The 24,141-nt window shown below is 45.2% G+C and overlaps 1 protein-coding gene across 3 annotated transcripts in view; it reads left to right on the top strand.

Annotated features, from left to right (window-relative positions):
- Nucleotides 1-20,449: 20,449 nt before the first annotated feature.
- The window catches only part of PRKCQ (protein kinase C theta), a 90,604-nt gene continuing 86,912 nt past the window's right edge, over nt 20,450-24,141 (top strand). For 2 of the 3 annotated variants that reach the window (XM_008063611.2, XM_008063612.2), the window contains exon 1: nt 20,450-20,753. In XM_008063611.2, coding sequence (XP_008061802.2) covers nt 20,576-20,753 — 178 coding nt within the window. In that variant the 5' untranslated portion in view covers nt 20,450-20,575. The remainder of the gene's footprint in view (nt 20,754-24,141) is intronic. The other variant, XM_008063613.2, reaches the window with a different exon arrangement.

Raw genomic sequence — 24,141 nt, 5'->3', positions numbered from 1 at the left:
GGGGGGACCCAGTCAGGGTCACATCTGGTCGTTTACACAGTCCCTCAGTGTCAGTGGTACCATACCTGCAGGAGCCAACCCAGTCGCTTCCTTAAATTACATCCTGGCTGAGCGACGTCCAGAACAGCCAAATGAAGGCACAGGAAGGAGGACTGAGGGAGGCGTCCGGAGACCTAGCCCCTGACCCATGCCTTCTGCTGAGATGCGTGGCTTTGGTTACTTGCCTTGAATTTCTTTTTTTTTTTTTTTCAGTAGGAGTCTCACTCTCTCTCCCAGGCTGGAGTGCAGTGGCACGCTCACAGACACCGCAGCCTCAACCTGCAGGGCTCAGGCGATTCTTCCACCTCAGTCTCCAGGTTGCTGGGACCACGGGTGTGCGCCACCACCAAGCCTGGCAAATTTTTTGATTTATTGTAGAGATGAGGTCTCACCAAGTTTCCCAGGCTGGTCTCGAACTCGTGGGCCCAGGCAATCCTCTCACCTCGACCTTCCAAAGTGCTGGGATTATAGGCATGAGCCACCATGCCCGGCCATACTTGCCTGAATTTTCTAAGCCTCAGTTCTCTCCTCTGTTACTTGAGAGGAAGACCACTTGGTCAATAAGGGCCCTTTGAGCTTTCAAACAAAGAGAGAACAGATCCACTGCCTGATTTGTATACTGCCTTATTATAAAGGATTCATTGATTTACTTATTTAAGAGATGCTTCAGCCGGGCTCAGTGGCTCAGCCTGTAATCCCAGTGCTTTGGGAGGCTGAGGTGAGTAGATTGCCTGAGCCCGCGAGTTCACGACCCGCCTGGGCAACTTGGCGAGACCTCATCTCTACAATAAATCAAAAACTAGCCGGGCATGGTAGCGCGCGCCTGTAATTCCAGCTCCTTGGAAGGCTGAGGCGGAAGGATCGCCGGAGCCCAGCAGGTCAAGGCTGCGGTGGCCGAGAGCGGCCACTGCACTCCAGTCTGGGCGACAGAGTGAGACTCCAACTCAAAAACAAAAACAAAATGACAAATAGAACTGCCATGTGATTCAGCAAACCCACTACTGGACATTTATCCAAAGGGAAGGAAATCATATATCAAAGAGACATCTACATCACCGTGTATATTGCAGCCCGATTCACAATAGTCAAGATATAGAATCAACCGAGGTGTCCAACAACAGATGAATGGATAAAGAAAATGCATTATCTCTACACAATGGAATACTATTCAGCCATAAAAAGAATAAAATCCTGTTGTTCACAGCAAAAAATAGTAATAATAATAATAAAATTAAAGCTCACATCCCACATCCCTGGGGTCCTCTGTTCCTAGAGTCTCCCTCTCTTCCAGCAGGCCTGGGTGTACTGGAGGAGGCGAGTTTCCGAAGAGTCCCTGGTGATGCTGACATGGGCTCATCCCCCGGGGCCATACTTTTCAAACCATCCTGCAGAGGCGGGAGCACTGATGTTCTCATCTCACGCAGTAGAACAACTTTAGAGTTTCTGAATTCAGAAATGAGGCCCCTCGTGGACGACCCAACCCACAGTACATCTGAAATGCCACAGAAAGAGAAGCAAGTCGAGATGCCCATTGGCTAGAACAATGACAAGGGGTAGTCAATTTCATACATCAGTGCTGGCTTTCTTCTGAATCTGTAGATGGATGGCCATGGCAGGGGTGGGTCTAGGAAACTAACCCTAATTTTAGAGTGTCCATGGATTCTAAGCCCTAAACGATTGCAGCCAAGCTTTGACAACACAATCGTGTAAGTTGGGAACACTTCTGTCTGCAAAAGAGGGGGGTTGACTCACATAGCCATAAACGCACACATCTACCAGATAGGTCCCTTTGCTGGTCCCCTTCCCTGATTCCCCCGTCCCGCTATCTGCAGTGTCCTCCTTGTGAGAATGATAACCCAAACCACTGTTGGCAGGCATAGCTAGCCCAGGGACGATTCCTTCTAGAGTGTTCTGCACAAAACCTGTTAGCTTACATTGGACTGAGCACGGCTATTTCCGCTTGTTGTGGTGATACTACTAAATACTGTATTTTCTTTGAAAAATGCCACACAACCTCAGGAGGAAGTGGGGTGTGGTATCAAAGCAGGACAGAAGTGTTTTTGCTACCAGTGTACCCAGGGGTGACAGCTCACTTTGTCGTTTCTTGTTTCACCTCTGACACCAAGTCCTTGTTAACCGGCCACATCTCTCTCCACAGGAAAAAGGGTTAAGAAAGTGGAGGTCAGGCTCCCAAAGCCTCCTTCTCTGACCCCCCTCTAGACAGGAGAGGAATATCCCATAGCTAATTTAGGACAGGGACCCCTGGATGCATCACATCTGTGTATCCAGCCCAACTGCTTTTCAACGTGTCAGGTGGGTGTAGCAAATGCTTGTTGACCCTAATGGCAAAAAGTAAATGTGTCTGTCACTTCCTCAACGTGGCAGGTGGTTTAGGTGTGTTGGGGCCATGCCAGATGATCCACGAAACAAGTTGCTGTTGTTTTTTCACTAGAGAGAATTTCTAAGAGTGTTTTGGAAATGCCCTGTGTGATCCTAAGAGCTACCGTTTCCACCAAACGCTATTCTAGCATTTTCCCTGGATTGGTTCATTTAATCTTCACAGCACTGCCATAGAGTCCATCCCTCCTAGACCCCTCTGAAGTAGGTCTGTTTAATTCTTCATTTTGCAGAGATGAAAAACGTAGTAGCAGAGATTAAGCCCCTTGTCTAAGGCTGTACAGTGGGTTATGACCAAGTGGGCTTGATTTCACGGCGGCGGCGCTTACAAACCAGGGAGCTCGTCTGTGTGTCACCTCCTTCCTGGGTCCCTGTGCCTTCCTGTGACCTGCCATGCAAAGGTTAGAGAATGTGGAGCTCCGTGCCCAGGAACGTCAGCTTTCCTTCTCAGTCAAGGCATCCTTTGACTAGCGTGCCCTGGGCCTGGCCCTGACTGTACGGCCCTTTTCAGATGGCGTGTTCTTCCTCACTGGCCACCAAACTGGCAGGAAGAAGAGTCCCCTAGCACGTTAGGGAGATGACAAAGCATTTAGCATCTCAGTTTGAGCTCCTGGACTGACAGGGTGGTAGAGTCACAAAAGAAGGCTGTCTTTTTAGTGTAAATTTTGTCACAAGGAACAGAGCCACCAATCAAATTTACCTCCTAGACATGGCGGCATCTTTGTACCCACGAGGTGATTATCCTAACCCCAGTTAGAAAAGGATGCCAAGGAAGCTGAGGTCCTCCCGGCTGTATCTGATGAAGCTAGTTTTGTTCTAGACATTGGCCACAGAAATCCCCATTGATTCCAGCCGATCCTCCCTAAAGCCATTCCTGGCAAAGGCATGGAAATGGCTCTGCACACTCTGATGGCATGCTGAGGACATTACCCAGATAAGCAGAGGTGACCCAACATCCAAGGAGAACTTAATGAACTTCCCAAAAACTTCAACTGTTTTTTAACTCTTCAAATTCTAGCCATCGAGTAAAAAGAAAGATCATTACGCCAGAGACCCTAACAGACATTCTGTTAGTTCTTAAGATAATTTAGCAAGTAGACAGCCCAAGAAATCCTGTCTCTACAGTTATAGCACATCCTTTGAAGGTAGGCATAGGGGACAGCAGACAGAAACGGCCCCAAGGGAAACCCTACACGCCTTCATGTCCTCCCTGACCTGACCTTCAAAGACATTTTCTTACTAGAAATCATTGATTCATTTGGGTGGAGACACGCAGCAGCCGGGGCTGGAGTCCAGGCCCCTTCACTGACTGTGTAAAGCCCTCTTCACAGTATCGTGGATGGTCGGGGTCCGATAAATTGCCCCTCCTGGCGACGCTCATGTTGGAACAAATGCAGAGCCAGACAAGGAGTCGGGAAGACAGAGAGGAATGTCACCTGTGACAAAGGCCGGGTTGGTGGAAATGGCGGAAGTGATCGAACACATATGTTGGTTGTCTCTGTCCGCAACTTTGGGTGAGGCTGGTCTCTGGCAGGACCCCCGGATGGAGGAACGTCTGGCCGAGAAGAGAGGAGAAATGCTTCTGAAAGTCAGCAGGTCCCCTAGAAAGAGATGAGAGGGACTGAGAGGGTTGGAAGCGGTTTAACCACCTGGAACTTGGTGACCCAAAAATGAGTGACTGAGGCAAGTGTCTCCATCCGTAGAGGTTTACTGAGCCAAAGTTTGAGGGCGTGCCTGGGAAAAACACAAGTGACAGGAACATCTGTGCCCTGTGCTTTCCGAGAGGGATTTGGGAGCTCGGCATTTAAGGAGAGAGCACACAGGAGAGACGGGGTTGGGCAGTGAGGTGGACGGTTACATTCTTGTGGGGCTCTAATTAGTCCTTGGAGAATCTAGGTTAGGGAAATGTGTGACTAAAAGTAGAGGAAAGGGTGAAATAGGTACAGCTGTGGGGGCTCACTCCTGTGATTCCTGCACTTTGGAAGGATCGCTGGAGGCCAAGTTCAAGATCAACCTGGGTAACACAGTGAGACTCCATCTTTACAAATAATTTTAAAAGTAGCCAGGTGTGGTGGTACACACCTGTAGTCCCATTTATTAGGAGAAGGAGGTAAGAGGATCACTTGAACTCAGAAGTTGGAAGCTGCAGCGAGCTATGATCACACCACTGCACTCCAGCCTGGAAGACAGAGGGAGACCCTGTCTCTAAGAGAAAAAAAAAAAAGATGAGTATTGTCATCATCCTCACCATTATTTTGGTTTTTATATCTTTTTCTGCCTGCTTCTAGATATGGCAATTATATGACCCAGGCTTCTCTAATATCTAGACCAGGAGTGTCCAACCTCTGGCTTCCCTGGGCCACGTGGAGTAAAGAGGAATTGTCTTGGGCCGCACATCAATTGCATAATATTGTTAGTATATATACATAAGAAGACTTCTTTTAAAAAATATTTTCATTACAAAGTTTACCAAAATAAGAACAACATAAAACTAGTGGGAAATTTGACCTTGTTTTTGTAAAACGAATCTATCAGTGTCTGGTTCTATGGAAGTGGTCTGATTCTCAAGATGCTTGTCAGAAATGTGTATTCAACCCAAGTTCCCATGCCTTAAGAGATAAGATAGACAAGTGGGACCTCATTAAACTGACAAGCTTCTGCAAAGCCACCACACATCAGTGGGGAGACAGCCCACAGACTGGGAAAAAATATTTGCCAACTGTATATCTGACAAAGGCCTTACATCTAGGATCTACGCGGAACTCAAACGTGCCGAAGAGAAAAAAACAAACAGTCCCATTACAAAGTGGGCAAAAGACACGAATAGACACTTCTCAAAAGAAGGCATTCGAGCAGCCGACAGATACATGAAAAAAATGCTTGCCCTCACTGGTCATCGAAGAAATGAAAATTAAAACCACACTGAGATACCACCTAACTCCAGTCAGGATGGCCATTGACATTAACTCAAAAAATAACAGATGCTGGAAGGATGTGGGGAAAGGGAACACTTCTACACTGTTGGTGGGAGTGTAAACTACTACAACCTCTGTGGAAAACAGTGTGGTGATTCCTAAAAGACCTAAAAATCAACCTTCCATATGACCTCACAATCCCCCTCCTGGGAATAAACCTGGAGGAACTCAAATCACTCTAAGAAAAAGATACCTGCACACGCATGTTTATTGCAGCATTATTCACAATAGCAAAAATGTGGAACCCACTGTGCTGCCCATTGAAAGAAGACTGGACCAAAAAAATGTGGTACATATACACGATGGAATATTATGCAGCCATAAAGAAGGACAAAATTATGAACTTCGCAGCAACTTGGCTGGACTTATAGGCTATAGTAATGAGTGATCTATCACAGAAACAAAGTGTCACATGTTCTCACTCATAAGTGGACCTTGAACAACTATCGTAATACTTAAAAAAAAGGGATTAGCAGTAGTGGGAAACTGCCAGGGGAGGGTGGGGCACACTTCATCAACAAGGGTACCTGCATAATAAACATCTGTATGTCTAACCCTGAATTGTACCCCACATCTTTAAAATTAAAATTTTTTTTAAAAGAAGTATATGTTCAAATTTTGTTCTTCGAGTGTTTCATCGCAGAAAACAGCTGCTCACAAATGTATGTGCTCCCAAAAAGTGACATCACGAATGAGGCGTGATGGTGAACTTCAAAAATGGAAGCACACATGGAGTCAGAAGAAAATAAACACTGAAAAACACGCGATGTTAAAGGATTTTGTGGGGCCATGCTACTCGCTGTCCTGGCCTCCTGCAGCTGTTGGCGTGTGGGTTGAACACGCCTGTTCTAGTCGCATTATTCCTAGTCAATACCCAAGTACCCAGATTGAGTACTTGGTTGCTGAAAACACAACTTTTGCCTCCTCAGCTGATGCGTCTGGTTCTCGGTTCGGGAGCGGCATCTGCTCCATTCTCTGCCGCTCAGGGTCAGCGGGTCCAAATTCAGACTTCTCATCGTCTCCCGCCACCCCTGCCCTGTCCACGGCCCTTGCATCTTGTAAATGGGGGCGGCCTCCTCCCATGGCCTCGGGCCCCAAATCTCGAAGCCGCCTGCTCTTCTCTTCTCTGGCCTTCATATTCAGTCCATGGGCACGTCCTGCCGGAGCATCTAGCATCCTAGCCCCTGCCAGAACCCCCTAGCTGGCATCCCATGGGCCACGGTGCTGCATGCGGAGAGTGGAGGCACCCCACCTTGTCTCCCTGCTTCTGCATCTGCTCAAGATGGTGGCCAGAATGACCTGCTGGGAGCGTATTCTTCAAGACCACTCTGCACGCAGAGCTGAAGACTCTGCACTCAGCACCCTCTGGGAGTGTCTCACTCTCACTCCAGGGTCCGACCAGGCCCCTGGCAGCCCCAGCGGCCACCCTGACCCTCCTCTCCTCTACCCCTGTTCACTCCATCCAGGTAGGCAGATCCGCTTGAGCTCAGGAGTTCGAGACCAGCCAGGGCAACATAGTGAGACCTCATCTCTACAAAAAATTTTAAAAATTAGCTAGGTGTGGTGGTGCACGCCTGTAGTCCCAGCTACTTGGGAGGCTGAAGCAGGAAGATCGCTGGAGTCCTGGTGGTCAAGGTTGCAGTGAGTTCTGTACTCCAGCCTGGATGACAGAGGGAAACCCTGACTCAAAAAAAAAAATTAATGTAATTTCTTTATTTCAAATTGTAAAAAAGAAATATCACATCTTTTCTAGAGAAAGGAAAGAACGTCAGGATGCCAATTTTGACCTCAAATCTACTGTGTCCTCAACTACCATCAGAATTAGGAAATTTGTCATCCTACACCTTTGTTAGGATGGAAATTCTCTTGAACTTCAACTGTAGATACAACTGTTAGAACCACAATTTCAAAGACTATAGAAATCCAAGTCTTCCCTGAAGTTTCTTGAAATTCAAAGTGTGCTGTTTCCCTTAAGTATTCTCTCTCCGGCTAGGCACAGTGGCTCATGCCAGTAATCCCAGCACTTTGGGAGGCTAAGGCAGGAGAATCATTCTAGGCCAGGAGTTGAAAACCAGCCTGGGGAACATAGAAAGACCTCGTCTCCACGAAAAATCAAAAAATTAGCCAGTCATGGTTGCACAATCCTATAATCCCAGCTACTTGGGAGGCTGAGGTGATGGATCACCTGAGCCCAGGAGGTCGAAGGCTGCTGTGAGCTATGATCATGCCACTGCCCTCTAGTCTGAGCAATAGGGTGAGACCCCTGCCTCAAAAAAAGAAAAGAAAAAAAAGTCTCTCACCTCCAACTTACACCATCACCACACATCAAACCAGTCTAGACGTGAAGCTCAACACAGCATCAGTTTCCATATTAAAAATCTACCCTTTCAATTAATTTAAGTCTAAAATTCCAAGTGCTGAGAAAGACTTGGGTAACAGTTTAATTGCCAGGATTTCATTTTCCTTATCTGTAAAATAATAATGCAGATTACAGTCCACGGAGACTTAGTTCAGATGAACTATTATAAAAAGTGAGAGCAGTGACTTACTAATAATTGTATAGACATTTATAATATAGCGTAGAGATTTTTCTAACTCATGGAGCTTTCTCATACCGTATCCCATTCAATCCTCAAAATAACAGCAGTAAGTAAACATTGTTCTCATGTTACAGACGGTAAATTGAAGATTAGCAACTGTGAGTGACACGCCCATAACAAGGAGAAGCAGATTGTGGGTGGTTACAGGAATTCGCAAGGATTCTTGCCCAGGGATGCTGCCTGGAAGGGAGCTGAGATCTTCAAGTGGGAGTGGGAGAAGAAGACTGTCCCCCAACATTTCGATTTGTGGAGCCCTGGGAGCAGTTTCTCCAGCATGACACTTTGGGGCCTCCAGGAGAGCCCCCACCAGGAAACCAGCTGGAACTTTTTCCCTCTGTGGAGAGGAGGAGGAAAGAAGTGAGTGTCTTTGCTATTTTCCTGCTCGTGGACTTCAAGCAAGAGTGTCCGGGGCATATTGTTATACTTTCTCCATCTTTACTTCTGACATCAGATGATCAAGATGCCTGCTGGGCGATTAGTTTAGAAACCAGAATTAGTTGTAAGGCAGCCACCTTGACTGCTAGAAGTGTCATTACCGCTTATCCCACAGAGTGAACGAAGGCAACGTCAAATATGCCTCGGAGAATAATTATACGTGATTAGGATTTGTGATGAGTTCCAACATAATTATTATTGTTACTGTTTTTACAAAAACTGATCATCTCCTACTCCCTCCCCCGAAAACAAATTTTAAGAACCCACGGTCAATTTTAAAAGTTACTTGAAGAGGCCGGGCTCGGTGGCTCAGTCTGTCATCCCAGCACTTTGGGAGGCCGAGGCGAGTGGATTGCCTGAGCCTGCGGGTTCGAGACCCGCCCCGGCAACTTGGCAAGACCTCATCTCTACAATAAATCAAAAATTAGCCGGGCATGGTAGCGCGCGCCTGTAGTTCCAGCTACTTGGAAGGCTGAGGCAGGAGGATTGCCGGAGCCCAGCAGGTCAAGGCTGCGGTGGCCAGGAGCGTGCCACTGCACTCCAGTCTGGGCAACAGAGTGAGACTCCAACTTAAAAAAACAAAAAGTGACTTGAAGAATCATTTCAAAGTCAGTAATTGGGACTCTGAAAACGTGGAATTATTGTTATACACGGTGGGTTTCCAAGGTGGGCAACTAACATTTAGCACAGACATGTCCAACCCATGGACTGTGGGCTGCCTGTGGCCCAGGACAGCTCGGTAATATGGTCCCACCAAATCTTTTAACATCATGTGTTTTTCAGCATTTATTTTCTTCAAGACCCCATGAGTGGTTCCATTTCTGAAGTTCACCATCACGCCTCATTCGTGACGTTGCTTTTCGGCAGCACACACATTTACAAGCAGCTGTTTTCGGTGACGAAGCCCACGAAGACAAAATTCCAGCACACATTTCTGACGAGCACCTCGAGAACCCACTAAGAATTGCAACCACTTCCATGAATCAGACATGGATAGATTCGTTTTGCCAAAACAGGGTCAGCTTTCCCACTAGTTTTATGTTGTTCTCATTTTTATAAAACTTTTATAAAATATATTTTTAAAAAGTCTTATGTATGGATACTAACTATATTGTATAATTTCTGTGCAGCCCAAAATGATTCCTCTTTATCTGATGTGGCCCAGGGAAGCCAAACCGTTAGATACGTGGTCGAGGGTGTGCTTGGTGGGAGGTTTCACCACAAGATGGGTTAAAGACGATCAGAAAGCCCACCTCTCTTCATACGTGGATTCTTGGAAGCTGGGAGCTCTGTGGTGGAGGCTGAGGCTGTGTCCCCTGTGCAGTGAGTACCTGCCCGCCGTGACCCCTCACAGGGACTAGAGCACAGAGGGAGGAGGCGCTGGTTGGCATGTGAGACGGGAGGCCCAGAGGTCTCGGTCAGCTCTCCTCCTGCCACCTCGCCATCCCTCCTCTTCCTTCTTTTACAATGAACTCTCTGGATTCTGGAAGGAGAAAAGCCAAAGAGAAGAGGGAATAAGAATCCAGCAGGTGGCATGATGCAGCAGAAAATGACTGGGAATCTGAAGGTCTGTGTTCGAATTCTGGCTCTCCACACACTTTGTGACCATAAAGTCATTTAAACTGGTTAAGAAAAACCATCCGTAGAATCTAAAAATGGGTGCAGTGGCCCATGCCTATAATCCCAGTGCTTTGGGAGCCCAAAGCAGGCGGATCCCTTGAGTCCAAGAGGTCGAGACCAGCTTGGGCAACATAGCAAGACTCCTTTCTACAATAAATAAATAAATAGTCAGCTGGTGTCGCACATCTGAAGGCCCAACTACTCAGGCCACTGAAGCAGTTTGATCACTTGAACCTAGGAATTCAAGACTGCAGTGAGCTGTGATCTCATTGCTGGTGTCCAACCTGGGCAACAGAGCAAGACCCTGTGTCAAAATTTAACAAAAAAAGAAAAAAAAACCCATAAAAATGATCTGGTGGAGTTAATGATCATCGTTTTCCTGTCCGCATGACAGTTACTAGGAGGGTCTAAAGAGAATGTATGTTAGAGCATCTATAGGGTTAATTGCAATTATTAGCGTGAGGATTCTTTTTCATTATTATTAGGCAAGTGTCTACTAATACCTTTTCTACTAGGATTTTTTTAGGGATCTTGTGAAACAAAGCAGGTCATGTTCTTTGTAACAACAGGGACGGTCCATGTGCTGCAGCAACTGTGTTGGCTGTCATTGCTGCTGTGGGATGTCCAGGACCACCACCTGGGTGGCTTGTGAAACACAGATCCCTGAGCCTCACCTGTCCACCTACTGAATCGGTCTCCCTGGCAGAGGGGCCCCGGGATTGGCATTTTAACACACTCCCTAAGAGATCCTCGTACACACAGAAGTTTGAGAACCAGTAGTCCAGAAATAGTACTCTTGTATATAACACTCGGTTCTGATTCCTCTGCAAAGGCATGCAGTTAACTCACTGAAGTTCAGTGAACCCTTCCTGACCATCTCCTAGGTCCAATGCTCAGTGCAAAGTGTTTTGGAGGTTAGGCACGGTGGGATCTTAAAAAAAAAATGGCCGCATATTTTTGCCTCTCTTCTCGGCAATAGTGTTTATTTCCCCACCCTTGAATCAGAGCTGGCCTTGAACTCTGCTTCGACTGGTGGAACGTGGCAGAGCGTGTTGACGGAGTTCATGCCCTCAAAGACTGTGCATTCCCTCTCATCCTCTTGGGTGCAAACCAGCCCAGGATACTTCCTGGAGGAGGAGAGACCCCGTGGAGAGGTGGGCTTAACAGTCCCTACTGAGAGCTCAGACCTGAGTGATTCCAGCTGACACCACGTGGAACAACGACACATTATCAAAGCACAGCTCAGAATCTGCTTACAGAATTGTGAGCAGATAAATTACCTGTGTTTAAATGTGGGGGTCATTTATTATACTGTAAACGATGACTGAATCAGGAACAGAGATGAGTAAGACAGTTATCAGCTTCCTAGTGATACCTTTTTAAATGTTTATTACGGGAAAGAGAAGGAGGAGTGATTAGATCCAGTTGAGGAGCAGGAAATAATTTCTGAATGAGGCAGGACATAGAGGGGTCCTTGAAGGATGAGAAAGATTTTGAAAGATGGCTATCGGCCGGGTGCGGTGGCTCAGCCTGTCATCCCAGCACTTTGAGAGGCCAAGGTGAGTGGATTGCCTGAGTCCGCAGGTTCAAGACCAGCCCGGACAACTTGGTGAGACCTCATCTCTACAATAAATTTTTAAAAATTAATCAGGCATGGTAGTGCATGCCTGTAGTTCCGGCTACTTGGAAGGCTGAGGCGGAAGGATCACCAAAGCCCAGCAGATCAACGCTGGGTTGGCTGTGAGTGTGCCACTGCACTGCAGCCTGGGCAACCGAGTGAGACTCCAAGTCAAAAAAAAAAAAAGAAAGATGGCTATCCTGCATGGGTGGAGATGACAGAGCCTTGGTAACTAAAGGAATGGTGTGACCAGAGCCATAGAGATGGGAAGTCGGGGTGCATTCAGCAAACGGGAAGCCTTCAGACAGGCTGGAATTCCTCTGGAAAGTTGTGCTGGGTACAGAGGGCACGTTAAAACCAACCTACACAGAGGCTTCTCAATAACTGGTTAAGAATGATGACTTAACACAGACTGGGATGGTTTTCTTGAGTACTCGTGTAATTTGGTCAGAGCGATGCTTTAGAGGGACTGTCTATGCGTGTCACTCATTAAAATTAGTGTCAGAGCATCCATGATGTCTCCCAGCTGCTTTATTTTCTACATGTCAAGGTTTAACTTCAACTTTAACTTTGTGTGGTGGCAGGCGGAGGGGTGGTCTTGGTGATATTGGCAGGTAGGAGGACGGTACCAGGTCTGTTAACAAAGCCCCCAACTGATGGTTACTAGTTCCAACTGATGGCTGAGTGTTAGGCTTGGGTTTCTTTTGTCATTGTATATTGCAGGGGTTATTTTAGTTTGTTTTTATTTTGTTTGTTTTTATTTTGTTTTGTTTTGTTTTGAGACAGGGTCTCTGTCACCCAAGCTGGAGTGCAGTGGCATGGCCATAGCTCGTGGCAACCTTGAACTCCAGGGCTCAAGCAGTCTTCCCACTTTAGCCTCCAAAGTAGCCAGGACCACAGGCACCATGACGCCCAGCTAATTATTTTACTTTTTGTAAAGTCGAGGTCTCACTATGTTGCTCACGCTAGTCTCAAACTCCTGGGCTCATGTGATCATCCTGCCTCAGTCTCCCAAAGCACTGGGATTGTAGGTGTGAGCCACCCCACCTAGCCTATCTTAAAATGCTATCTCTTGTTCACACTTATTATTTTAGTTCACTTTTGAGATCATATTGGCGGGTGAGAGATTAATATTAAACCTGACTCTCTAATACACTCCTTTTTGGTTTTGGCAACAGAGTAAAACTCTACCCAATTATGTTGTTTCTTACTAGCTTCCACATTTCTTCAGTGCAAGAAACCTTTCTGTCTCATAAAGAGATGTGAGGGTCATAGGTGTGGCTTAATTTGCCAAAATTTTTCGGAACTGTTGTTTATTAAATTTGGCTGAGCAAATGTCGTTGGAAACCACTGAATGCTTTTTCTCTCATTCTCGAGTTTACTACTGATTAATCTGTGTTCTCTCTTGTACATGTTGAAATGAGTGATGACTATTGCTGTTTTATTTCTGGGAGGCTCTTCGCTGTCACTGAGACATCTCTACCTCAGTTATAGCAATACAAATGCTGTTAAACATTTTTTGGAATAAAGTGGCATGCTCATTCTTGCTTCATTTGCTGCAAAGGGAAAGAATCCTTGGTCTTTGCAGCTGATGACAAGAGTATAACACTTCTAGTACTTTCTATTTCTATGGAACTTGTCCCTGTCAGGTTCACTTATGCGGGTGTCCTTAACACCACACCGTGAAAGCACTTGGGGGAATTGAGTCGTGGAGGGTGAGTCAGCCTAGGTAAGTAGGTGACTCAGTGCCCAGAGCATGAAGACACTGGAATTCTCGGTTCAGTGCTTAGCAGTGTGTGACCCAAAGCACACAGCTAAGCAGCGATGCTTGATCATCAACCTGCATCAGAGCTACGTGTCAAAGACAAATGAGATCATGCTGAAAGGTGAAAGCATTGAGCTCGCAAGAATAAAGAAACTTTGCCAATCTAAAGTACATATTCTGACAGTATTTTGCAGCAGCTGGGACAGCAAAAGCGTGGAAGATTGGGTGGACAGACCCGGTATCCGTCATGATAAGGGCCAACATCAAGATGATTCTTTGGGCAGGTAGTAAGCAGTCTGTGAGATGGATGTCGGGTTTTATGGGAGCTCAGTAACAGAGCCCAGAGGAAGGTCACATCATTTAGCCCAGATATGCTCCTAGAAGACTCTCTCTACTCTCCTGCTCTGTTTGGTATATACCAATAAAATCGAGAGAGCCCATTAGGAAATATGTCAGAGTTGTGATAATAATAATAACTAACATTTATTGAGAGTTGACCGTGTGCCAGTGCCATTCTAGGCAAATGTGTATTTTCCCGTTCAATCCTCATGGTCTCTTGAGTTGAGTAATAGTATTATCAACATTTCCCAAATGAGAAAATAGCTTTAGAGAGGTTAAATAACTCCAGCAGCCCAGCTCCTGGGGACATCAGTCTTCCACCTGTAACAAGTGCCAGGATTTTCCCTTGCTGTCGGCTTCCTTTGTAACTGTCTGTTGCTTAATCTATATACCTTCCCAGGTAACACAAATGCATAAGATTAAGATAGTATGTAAAATGTTGCTTTGGAAAGTGAACTCCCTTAGCAAAAATGAATTGAGCCTCTACCACACATCAGACACGGAGGTCAGCTCTGGGGGCACAGAAATGGTGGAGATGTGGTCCCTGCTGTTGGAATTCAGGCATGTTGAAGAAGACTGACATGAGCTAATAAATCTAATGCAGCGTCCTAGAGAAATATGACCATGTGGGTACCAGCATTCTGTCTCTTCCCCCGTCCCACAGGCTGAAATGTCCAAAGAAATGTGATCTAGAGGAAATTCCCTATCACAGCCGGTGAAGAGAGAAGCACCCACTTGTACTCACTCTGAGGGAGTTTTGCTAAGTATATCGCAGAGAGCAGAGAGGTTTCTGTATTTGGAGCCAAACCTCACTTCTGCATTTATGTGGCATCTTAAGAACTAAGTAGGAGACATCCTGGGGGGGGCTCTGTTAAGTCCTTCACGTTTCAGGGCTGAGAGCTGGAACTTCCAGGATCTACCCTGCTCAGGGTACAAGGTCCAGGTACAGGGACAAGGCAAGTAAGCCGGGCCTGTGCCTTCCATCCAGCATTGCAACCAGGGAGCCGCGAGATGGGGCGCTGTGTACGTCCCACCTAGATGTGTTGATGGGAGGGCCTTGGGGCAGGAGGGAAGGAAGGCTTCGAAGAGGAGATAGAGACCCAGCAGGAACTTGAAAGATGAGGAAGGGGAGCCAGGGGAGGATGCCTTGAACTAGGAAGACATTCCAGAGAGAGGGCGCAGCTTTCCTAGAAGTCCGGAACTGCGAACCAGCATGCCACGTTGGAGAGAAGCGGCCCCTCTGCAAGGTTGTGGGACCATCTGGGTTGCAGCGTGGAGATCTGACTGGGAACGAGAGGTGACCAAGGCTGGACGGAGGAGGCAGAGTAAGCTGCTGCCGGGTGTCACACGAGAGGTGTTGTAGAGCTGAGCTAGGCAAATATGAGGGAGTGAGAGGTGGCACAGGAGAGGAAGCCAGCTCGTCGTGGGCATAAGGGGAAGTGGGAAGTCGAAGCAGAGGACTGGGCTGAAGGTCACAGCTCCGGGCACCGAGCTGGCAAAACGATGGAAGAGGCAGATTTGAAAAGGAAGGCAGGACTTCCTGTGGGGCTTGATGAGGTGAGGGCGCCCTCAGGAGTGTCCTGCAGAGAGTTGAGTGTGTGACTTTATTGCTCAGACGAGGAGCCTGTGGAGGGACCTGGCTTCTGCCCTGTTGAGAAACAGCCTGGCCAGCCAGTCTTCTTGTGCACAGGTTGTTGTGGTGAAGGGTGAGACTGCTGTGTGTCATCTGAAACAATGGCCCCCAACCTTTCAGGGACCACTTTTGTGGAATTTTTCCCTGGAGCCGGGTGGGGACGGGGGTGGTGGTTTCAGAACGATTCAAGTGCGTTACACTTATTGTGCGCTTTATTTCTGTTATTATTACCCTGTGATATATAGTGAAATCATCATACAACTTGCAGAATCACTGGGGGCCCTGAGTGTGTTTTCCTGCAACTAGACCGTCCCATCTGGGGGTGATGGGAGACAGTGACACCCGCAGTCTGTGGCTCATGTCCAATCTGCTCCTTAATCTCGTGTTGGTTGCTGTCACCCCAGAAAACCCTGCTTCACAAAAGGAGGATGTCAGAAATGGAAGCCGGCTTTTCAGGGTTTGAGAGGAGGTGGATGGAGTTCAGGCGGTCATGGACCAGGACAGCTGATTAGTAGAAAGGAGAGCTTTATTGGCAATATCAGTTTGCAAACTGGAAAGAGACAGCCTCTGGCGTGGACCGAAGGTGCTCTCTCTTTGAAGAGGGAAACAGCAGATTGGGTTTGATGCCTCATGGGGTTCATATTACACAATAGAGTCATTGGCATTCAGCATGTTTGGTGGAAAATTACACAGATTTATGAGAGTCAAATGCATGGACAATCCATAAGCAGGTATGTAGCATACATCCCGTGCTCACTTTGTGGAGGGGTTTTAGCATTAAAAGGAGGTGGAATTTGGATCTTTGCATCAAAAGGTTGACCAGAGGACACAAAGACAGTCTATGTGCAGCCTCAATAACCTGGCTGAGACTGGCTTGTTGAGGTCTGCAGTTGCCGCAGGAGTTTAGGAAGTTGCCGTGTGAGTTGAGCCTTGGACCCTCAACCTGTAGGTGACTTGTTTCCTGAACCTTAAGGTTCACCTTAGTTGACAAAGGGGCACCTATTTTGATCTCTCAGATCACACATGGATGAAGAGTAAAGATGAGAGTAGTTGAAATTTACAGTCCACCCAGTTCAGGTTCCCGCAAGCTTAGCCCAGAGACATGTATTCCAGCACATGTTTCTGCAAACAGAAACTCTCCTTGCTATTTACACCCAGGGAAATCCCCCTCCTGCCTCCGCTCTGAACACCAAAAGGCAGCCCACAGAAGCGTTTTATGTTGATTCTGCCCTCATGTGCTCACTACACATCTTCTTGGCTCTAGATAAATAGATAGATAGATAGCTAATTAGATAGATGAATTGATGATAGATAATTAATAGAAGATAGATAAATAGGTAGATGATAGACAATTAATTAGCAGAGAGATAAGCAGATAAATAGGTAATTATTTTGATAGATAATCAATGCTAATAGATAATAAGACAGATATTAGATAGAAGATAGATAATTAGATAGGTTAGATTGATAATAGATAAGTAGATTATTAGATAGATAACTAGATTAGAGAGATAATTCTTATAGATAATTAGGTAGATTAGATAGATGGACAGACACACATACACACATATATACACATACCTACTTACATATACACACACATATATCTGTGTGCACGTTCAAACGGATTGTGTTACTTTACACACCCAACAGCATTGTGTGAAAGGGTATGAATCATGCTGTTCTTGCCAGCATTAGAAAAGAGCATATCAAAAATATTTGCTAATTGCACGGGTAAAAACATATTACCGTTTCATCTTATACTTTTTTAAATTTTCAAACTCAGTTTATTATTATGGTTTAAATTAAGAGTTAAATATTAATTGATCCTCAAGGAAAATTTATCATTAGTTTCTAATGTTATGTGTTTCTCAGCTATATTCACCTAAATGCAACTCTTCGAAAGAGCTTAAATCCCACAGAGTAAAAGTGTGGGTTTTGTTTGCTTGTTTGTTTTAAGACTCTGACTCATCTCCCTTTAGTAACTTGAGGTTATTCTTGGTTACTTTAAGCTTTTAATTTAACGCCTTATCATAGGCATTCACAGTTTTCTAATATATATTCTTGGTGTCTTATCTCTAATCTCTGGATCTCTAGCCTGTGCCTTGAGATGCCAAGCACATATTTTTTTTCACTCTGTTTTTAAAATTATCATACAATAAAATTGCCTTTTGTTTTTGGTGTGCAGTTCTGTGAATTTAAGCCTAAACTTGTGTGACCACGAGAATAATCAATCCACGGAACAGTGCTGTCTCTCCCCAAAGCTTACTCATGCTACCCCTCTCTGCCCCAGTTCCTGGTAGCCCGTGATTTTTTTCTTCACATAATTTTGTCTTTTCAACAATGTCATATGACATAATTTTATAGTATCATATTTCATTTGGAATGTCTTCAATTCCTCCCATAGCTGAACATTTTTCTACAACTTGTTTCAACTGCGTTTTTTTGTGTCTTGTATAGTTTGTGTCTTTATCTCCTTGGGTCATGAATAGTCTTTTTCTTACAGATTTGCCTGCGTTTATTATGGAAGAATGGCATTAACTTATTCCTGATACCCTGACTGACCACAGATATTTTCCTGGTTAAGTCTTTACTTTTAAGTTTGATTTCTTTAAATGCATAAGACGTTACCAGTAGCAATATCACTTGATCTAATGACCTTGTAGTACTCTGACGATCTAGTGTGATGCAGTATTCTTAAATACAAAAAGATGTCATCACAGCATTATTTCTAGTATAAAAAAATTGGAAACAGTCTAAGTGTTTAGCTACAGACTTTAGTAGAGCAGATTATGGCGTTGCCCGCAAGAGACTACCTTGCCAGAATGAAAAGAATGCTTACAAAGATGTCACAATAGGTTGGAAACGCCTTATGCTAAAATGATAAATTAAAAAGCCAAATATAATTCTATGCCCCAATACGATCACAGCATGTAAAGAGAAACACAAAACCTACTAATTTAAACAGACTAGAGAAAATAAATCAAAATAGTAACTGATTTTCTTTTATTAGTAAAGCTATGAAAAGACTTTTTACCAATCTTGTATGTTTTCTTAAAATTCTGCAGTTCTGTAGGTCAGCCTAAAATGCTACCTTCTGCCTTAAAAATTCATCCCTGAGACTGAACGATGTGTGAAATGCCTATTCTGCCTTCTAGATGTCAAATGTCTGTCAGTTCATGTCACTGTGACCCGATCTTTAGAAAGAGGGGCACTGATTTGGTTGTCAAACAGATAGCTGCACTGGATAAATCATCAAAATGCTTCTGAGTACAGTACAGTGCAAGTGAATCTGATAAGTGGCACTTGAACCTGAACTGCTTATTAAACAAGACATCATTGTTGCCAAGCATGACCTTCGCGAAGAGAGGGTTTAGCTGCAACTCTCCTCCTTACTGTGAAGGAAACCCTGGTAACCCTGAGGTTTCCATCTCTTCCTGAGATAGAATTTCCCAGATGCGTGCTAAGATGCTGTTGCCTGATCAAAATCGCAACCCAGAAACATCACAGCAACATCTGGAAAGGTCAGCATGGTTTAACTCAGGTTTTATGAGTCGACCATGCCTCCAGACTCAAATCAGAATAAATTACTTACCATTACTTGTATTAAGGAAACCTTCAAAACGTACAGGCGTGGCAAATACTGCCCTAAATGAGGATGGCTCTCAGTGATTTTTCCTGATTAGTGGAGAAACAGTTTTGCCTGAAAGACCCAGGTGGTGCAGGAAAGAAGGGGCTCTCAAAGAAGTTATCTCCGGAGAAATTTCAGGTGTCAACCAGCTCTTGCCCAAGATGTCTAAACTCACAGAGCAAAGAGGGCCTCCTAAAGACACATCTGGAAGCCATCTAGCTGCTAATTCAACAGCGTGATACAGACAGGGTGTGTTTCAGAGACTAAGAATACCCGACAAATCATGATATTTACACAATCACCTCCTTCAGATAAACCTCCTAAATTCTACAGGAAATTAGGAATTTTTATTAATAACTATAAAATTAACAGCACCTGCCAAACTGAATTTGTCTCTCTCCAAACCTCCAAAATACTCAAAGAATGTGGACATTGCAGAACACTGGAGATCTCTTACGCCATTGCTAGATTGGATATTACAGAAATTGGGTATATCCGGAATTTCCAGTTAGGTTACTAATGCTGTCTTTTGGGTTCCTATTATTCCAAAAAGTTTTCTTCCTTTATACAAAGGCAGAAAAGACAACCAATTTGTTTATCTTATCTTATCTTTGGCTTATGAAAGCTTGGGAAAACGTTTGAGGATCAAATGGTCAAGAAGAGAGAGAGAGCAAGGAAGTAACTTTTTCACAGAATATCAGATGATTGTTTCAGATGAATGGAACCTCATGGGTGAGAAGTGGTGGTGTTTCGTCTAGGTAGGTGGCTAGCCCACAAAGATGGAAATAGATCACAAGAGAGTCCCAGAATTTGTAGCCGACATTATGGTGACTTTCTCCTAAGTCTCTTGGAAAATATAATTATTAGTTGTTTGGCATTTCTGAAGTATCTTGTTCATCTTTAGTCTATAAAGCCCTGTTTTACAGTGGTCAGTGAGTTTGGAGTTTTCTAAGTGGTATATAATGTTCAAAGGCTTGTTGTGAGCGAGTGTGTGTGTGTGTGTGTGTGTGTGTGTGTGTGTGTGTGTGTGACTATGAAGACAGCAGACTTTTTTGAAGTAAATAAAGATCAGCTGCCGAATGCCTCAAGCCAATTCCATTACACACATAAATAGACCGTGTAAGAATTTTGCGGTGTCATATTTAACTAGTATGACTAAAATAGACTCGCTCCTTAGAAACTCATTTTCTGATGACTGTGTGTTGTTTCCTGAGTTCCCACTTGAATAACAGAAGAAATAAAATGTTGGAAAACCTTCGCCTCACTCTGCAATCATTAAACGTGACTCCGTCAGAGGGGGTGGAATTAACTGTTTAGTTAGTTGTCACTGTCAAGGTTGAGCGCAGCCTTCCAGACAACCTCCTCGTCCCCCGGCAAGGCGGTCTGTGGTTTTGGGTGAGTCGAGCAATGCACTTTGCAGCAGGGGAAGTGAACGCGTTTGCTCAGATGGATAGTGGGCCCATTTGGGGCTCTGGCTGTCGGTGATAAAACACTGGTTAAGGGGAGATGGAACACCAAAAATAATGTATGGTATACACCCCAGACAGCGTTTGTGTTTTTTTGTCGTTTTCCAGGGAGCAGCCATGTCACCATTTCTTAGAATCGGTTTGTCCAACTTTGACTGCGGGTCCTGCCAGTCCTGTCAGAGCGAGGCCGTGAATCCCTACTGTGCTGTGCTTGTCAAAGAGTATGTGGAATCAGGTAAGCATGAGCGGGTTTTCAGGGCAGGAGAGGAGGAGGATCTTGCTAGGAGCTACGTATGAAGCAAGGTCTTCCAGGACATTCAAGGTCATCTGGCTCACCCGAATCCTGTAGTTTGGGAGACATTGCCTGGTGCAACCAAGTACTTCTCCAAGGACGCACGCTTAGGGATCGACTCTGACCCAGGACCTCAGGGTTCACTGGTTGCTCTGTTTCACTGGACCTTTTTTTCCATGTAGACCAAGGGCAGAAGAAAGTTGGGTTGAGGGAATCATGTGATGAGTTAACAGGAAAGAAATCGAGCGAGCTGAAGTTGAACATAGGACCTGTCTTGTGAAGCCTGGTTGCCTGAAATAATTCTTGCCGGAGTAAGACCGCATCATGTCAGCATCAGCTTGAAAGACTGCCTGCTATTTCTTGGAGAAGCACGAGCATCACAAAGCATCTATAATTAGCCATTAGAAAGCAGATTTCAAAAGTATTTCTCTCTGCTCTTACTAAGACCCTAGGTCAATGATAGAATAGTGTTGTATTCTCCAATTTAAATATTTATGGGACATTTCATGGGGAGGGGGAGAAGGGGAACAGCTACCCAAGGTTCCTTATGAGTGAGAACATGTGGTACTCGGTTCTTTGTTTCTGTGATGGTTCACTGAGTATTATAGACTCTAAATCCATCCATGGAGTTGTGAAGTCCAAATTTTGTCCTTCTTCATGGCTGTGTAATATTCCATCGTGTAGCTGTACTACATTTTTTAATCCAGTCCTCTTTCTTTCTTCCTTTCTTTCTTTCTTTGTGAGAAAACGGGATTTATTGAGAGGACAGAAAAGCTCCCACAGTGGGAGGGGACCCAAAGGGGGTGCCCCAGTCCACTTTCAGTGGGGGGCACAGTTGGTTTCACGTTGTTGGGATTGTGAATAGAGCTGCAATAAGCATGTGTGTGCAGGTATCTTTTTCATAGAAGGATATGAGTTCCTCCAGGTATATTCCCAGTAGGTGGATAGCTGGGTCTTATGGGAGATCAATTTCTAATTCTTTTAGGGAATCAAAACAAAATAAAACAGTGCTCTGCTTTCAGAATCCCTCTGTGGTCACATCGACTGACTTCCACTCTTCCAGATCCCTAACCTTGGCACTTGAAGTTTTGTGTAGACTTTCCAAAGGAAACATAGGAGGAAGTTGATGTCCCAGGACTTCCCTGTCTCGCTGCCTTTCCTGTGTGCCTACGTACGTCTCTTATTTTAGCAGACATGTTGTAGAGAAGCATGATGTCTTCGGGTATAGGTCTGCAGTAACTATGGAAGCCCCCACAGTTCACTTCCTCAAAAGTGTTTACGGAGAGCCTACGGTAAGGATGGGGCCAGAGCAGAGAGGGAAAGAAAACCAGACAAGTCAAAAGAACCCAGAAAGAGCGCCTTTCCCTGAACGCATCTATTGTCGCAGGAGAAGACAGGTAATAAACAAAAATAGAGGCCCAAGCACGGCAGCTCATGTCTGTAATCCCAGCACTAGGGAGGCTGAGGTGGGAGAATTGCTTGATCCCAGGAATTTGAGAGCAGCCCGGGCAACATAGCAAGATCCATCCCTACAGATATTTAAAAATTAGCCAGGCATGGAGGCACACACCTGTAGTCCCAGCTACTAGGGAGGCTGAGGCAGAAGGATCACCTGAGCCCACGAGGTCGAGGCTGCGGTGAATTGCCATCCTGCCACTGCACTCCAGCTTGGGAGATAGAGTGAGACCCCGACTCGAAAGAACATGAAAATAGAATGTGGTAATGAATGATCGATGCTGTGAAGGAACACAAAGCAAAGGGGAGAGAGAAGGAGTAGGGGATGGAGATGTGTGTTATCTTATACAGGGTGGTCCTAAAAAGGCCTGTAGTGGGGGGCAGGGACACATTTGCAGATGTAAGGTGAAACTCAGACACTGAGAGCCTCCAGCTAGCTGCTGATGGCTCAGATTCCGGGGTTCCAAGGCCTCCAATTGGGGCTTCTCCCCCTCCGCCCCACAGAAGCCTTTTTGCTTCTTGGCTGACACCCTCCTTCTCTGAGCACATCAAAGCAAGAGACTGTCTGCATCAACCCGATTTCCCTCCTTCCCGGAGTTCTCTCCCGTTTGGTTAAAAGTGGAAATGCCCTGCTGGCTCCCCACCTAAAGCCTTTCAAATGTCACAGGCGTCTTTGAAGTGTAAAATGTCTGCGTTTTTCAAAGCCACATTCGACTTAAGGGGTCTCCTGGATCCAGTTCTCTTTACAATCTCAGGTCTCACTGACATTTGCCTGCTGAGAGCCTTTCCCACCCCTTCTTTTTCTTTTTGGCCTTGCCTTTGAACTTGGTCTAATCAGCTGTGTGGATCCAGAGACCTTTCTCAGAAAAGAAGAAAACTGTTTTTTCCCAAAGATTAACCTGTAGAGCTGGCGGGAGTTTGGAGATTTTTGTTTGGGTTTTGACCTGAGGATAAATCCCTCTTGATATTATCATTCAAGCGTTACTTCTATAGAATTTAAACACGTTTCGATCTTTGGGGTGTGAGGCTGCATTTTCCATGAGTCGACAGAACAGGGCACAGTGCGTGGGTCCGTCAGCCTGTGAACATGGTGACACTCACCATAGAAACAACAGGTCCTGAGTTCTGGTTGTCATTTTAGGTGATTACAAGCCCAATGCCTTGCTGCGGGGATTTTTGTCCTTTTTATTTTTTTGAGGATTTTTGGCCTTTTTCTCCAGGCGTGGAGGATGGTTACAGGTGCAAGGAATTATTCAGAGGAAGCTTCAAGTCTGTGGTAGTAAAATGGTGCTGTAATCATTAACAGCACTCCTGGCTTTTAAAAAGTCCAATCTCCAGTCAAAATATTTTTGCAACCAATCCATAAAAATCTTCCCCTTCCTGTTCCACCTTGAATGGTGTCATGGTTTACATCTTTACTAACTAAGTTTACTTAACATTTGAAGTTTCAACTCTTTGCATACCCCCTAAATAAATATTAATTTAACAAATGCCAAATGGCTGTTCTGCTTGGCCTTGTGTGCTGGAGAGAAGGGCCCTCAGAAGTTAGAAAGGTTTTATTACCCGGCTTTAAGCGGATTTTTTTCTTTTGCTTAATCGACGTCTCTGAATTGCTAAATCTGCAACTTAATGTGCTTAAATCACAAAGGAACAAACGCTCAAATACAGCTGCAGTTTTCTGCTTATGAAATGATTAAGGATTAAACACCAGAGAAAATCCAATGTGGATGAAAGACAGGACAAAACTACTTAATCAATTCCATTAGTAAACGCTTTCCCAATCATCTGGCAGCTTCTGGGGTGGTTTTCCTTAAGTTGACCATCCTGTGTGCGGTTCTTGTTGCAAGCAGCTTCCGGTATTCCCACCTGCTTAGCT

This window comes from Carlito syrichta, unplaced genomic scaffold (assembly GCF_000164805.1).
Source record: "Carlito syrichta isolate Samal-C Ts95f unplaced genomic scaffold, Tarsius_syrichta-2.0.1 Scaffold306951, whole genome shotgun sequence".
Classification (NCBI taxonomy): Eukaryota; Metazoa; Chordata; class Mammalia; order Primates; family Tarsiidae; genus Carlito; species Carlito syrichta.
Note: the sequence above shows the minus strand (reverse complement) of the source record. Positions and strands in the feature narration are given on the sequence as shown.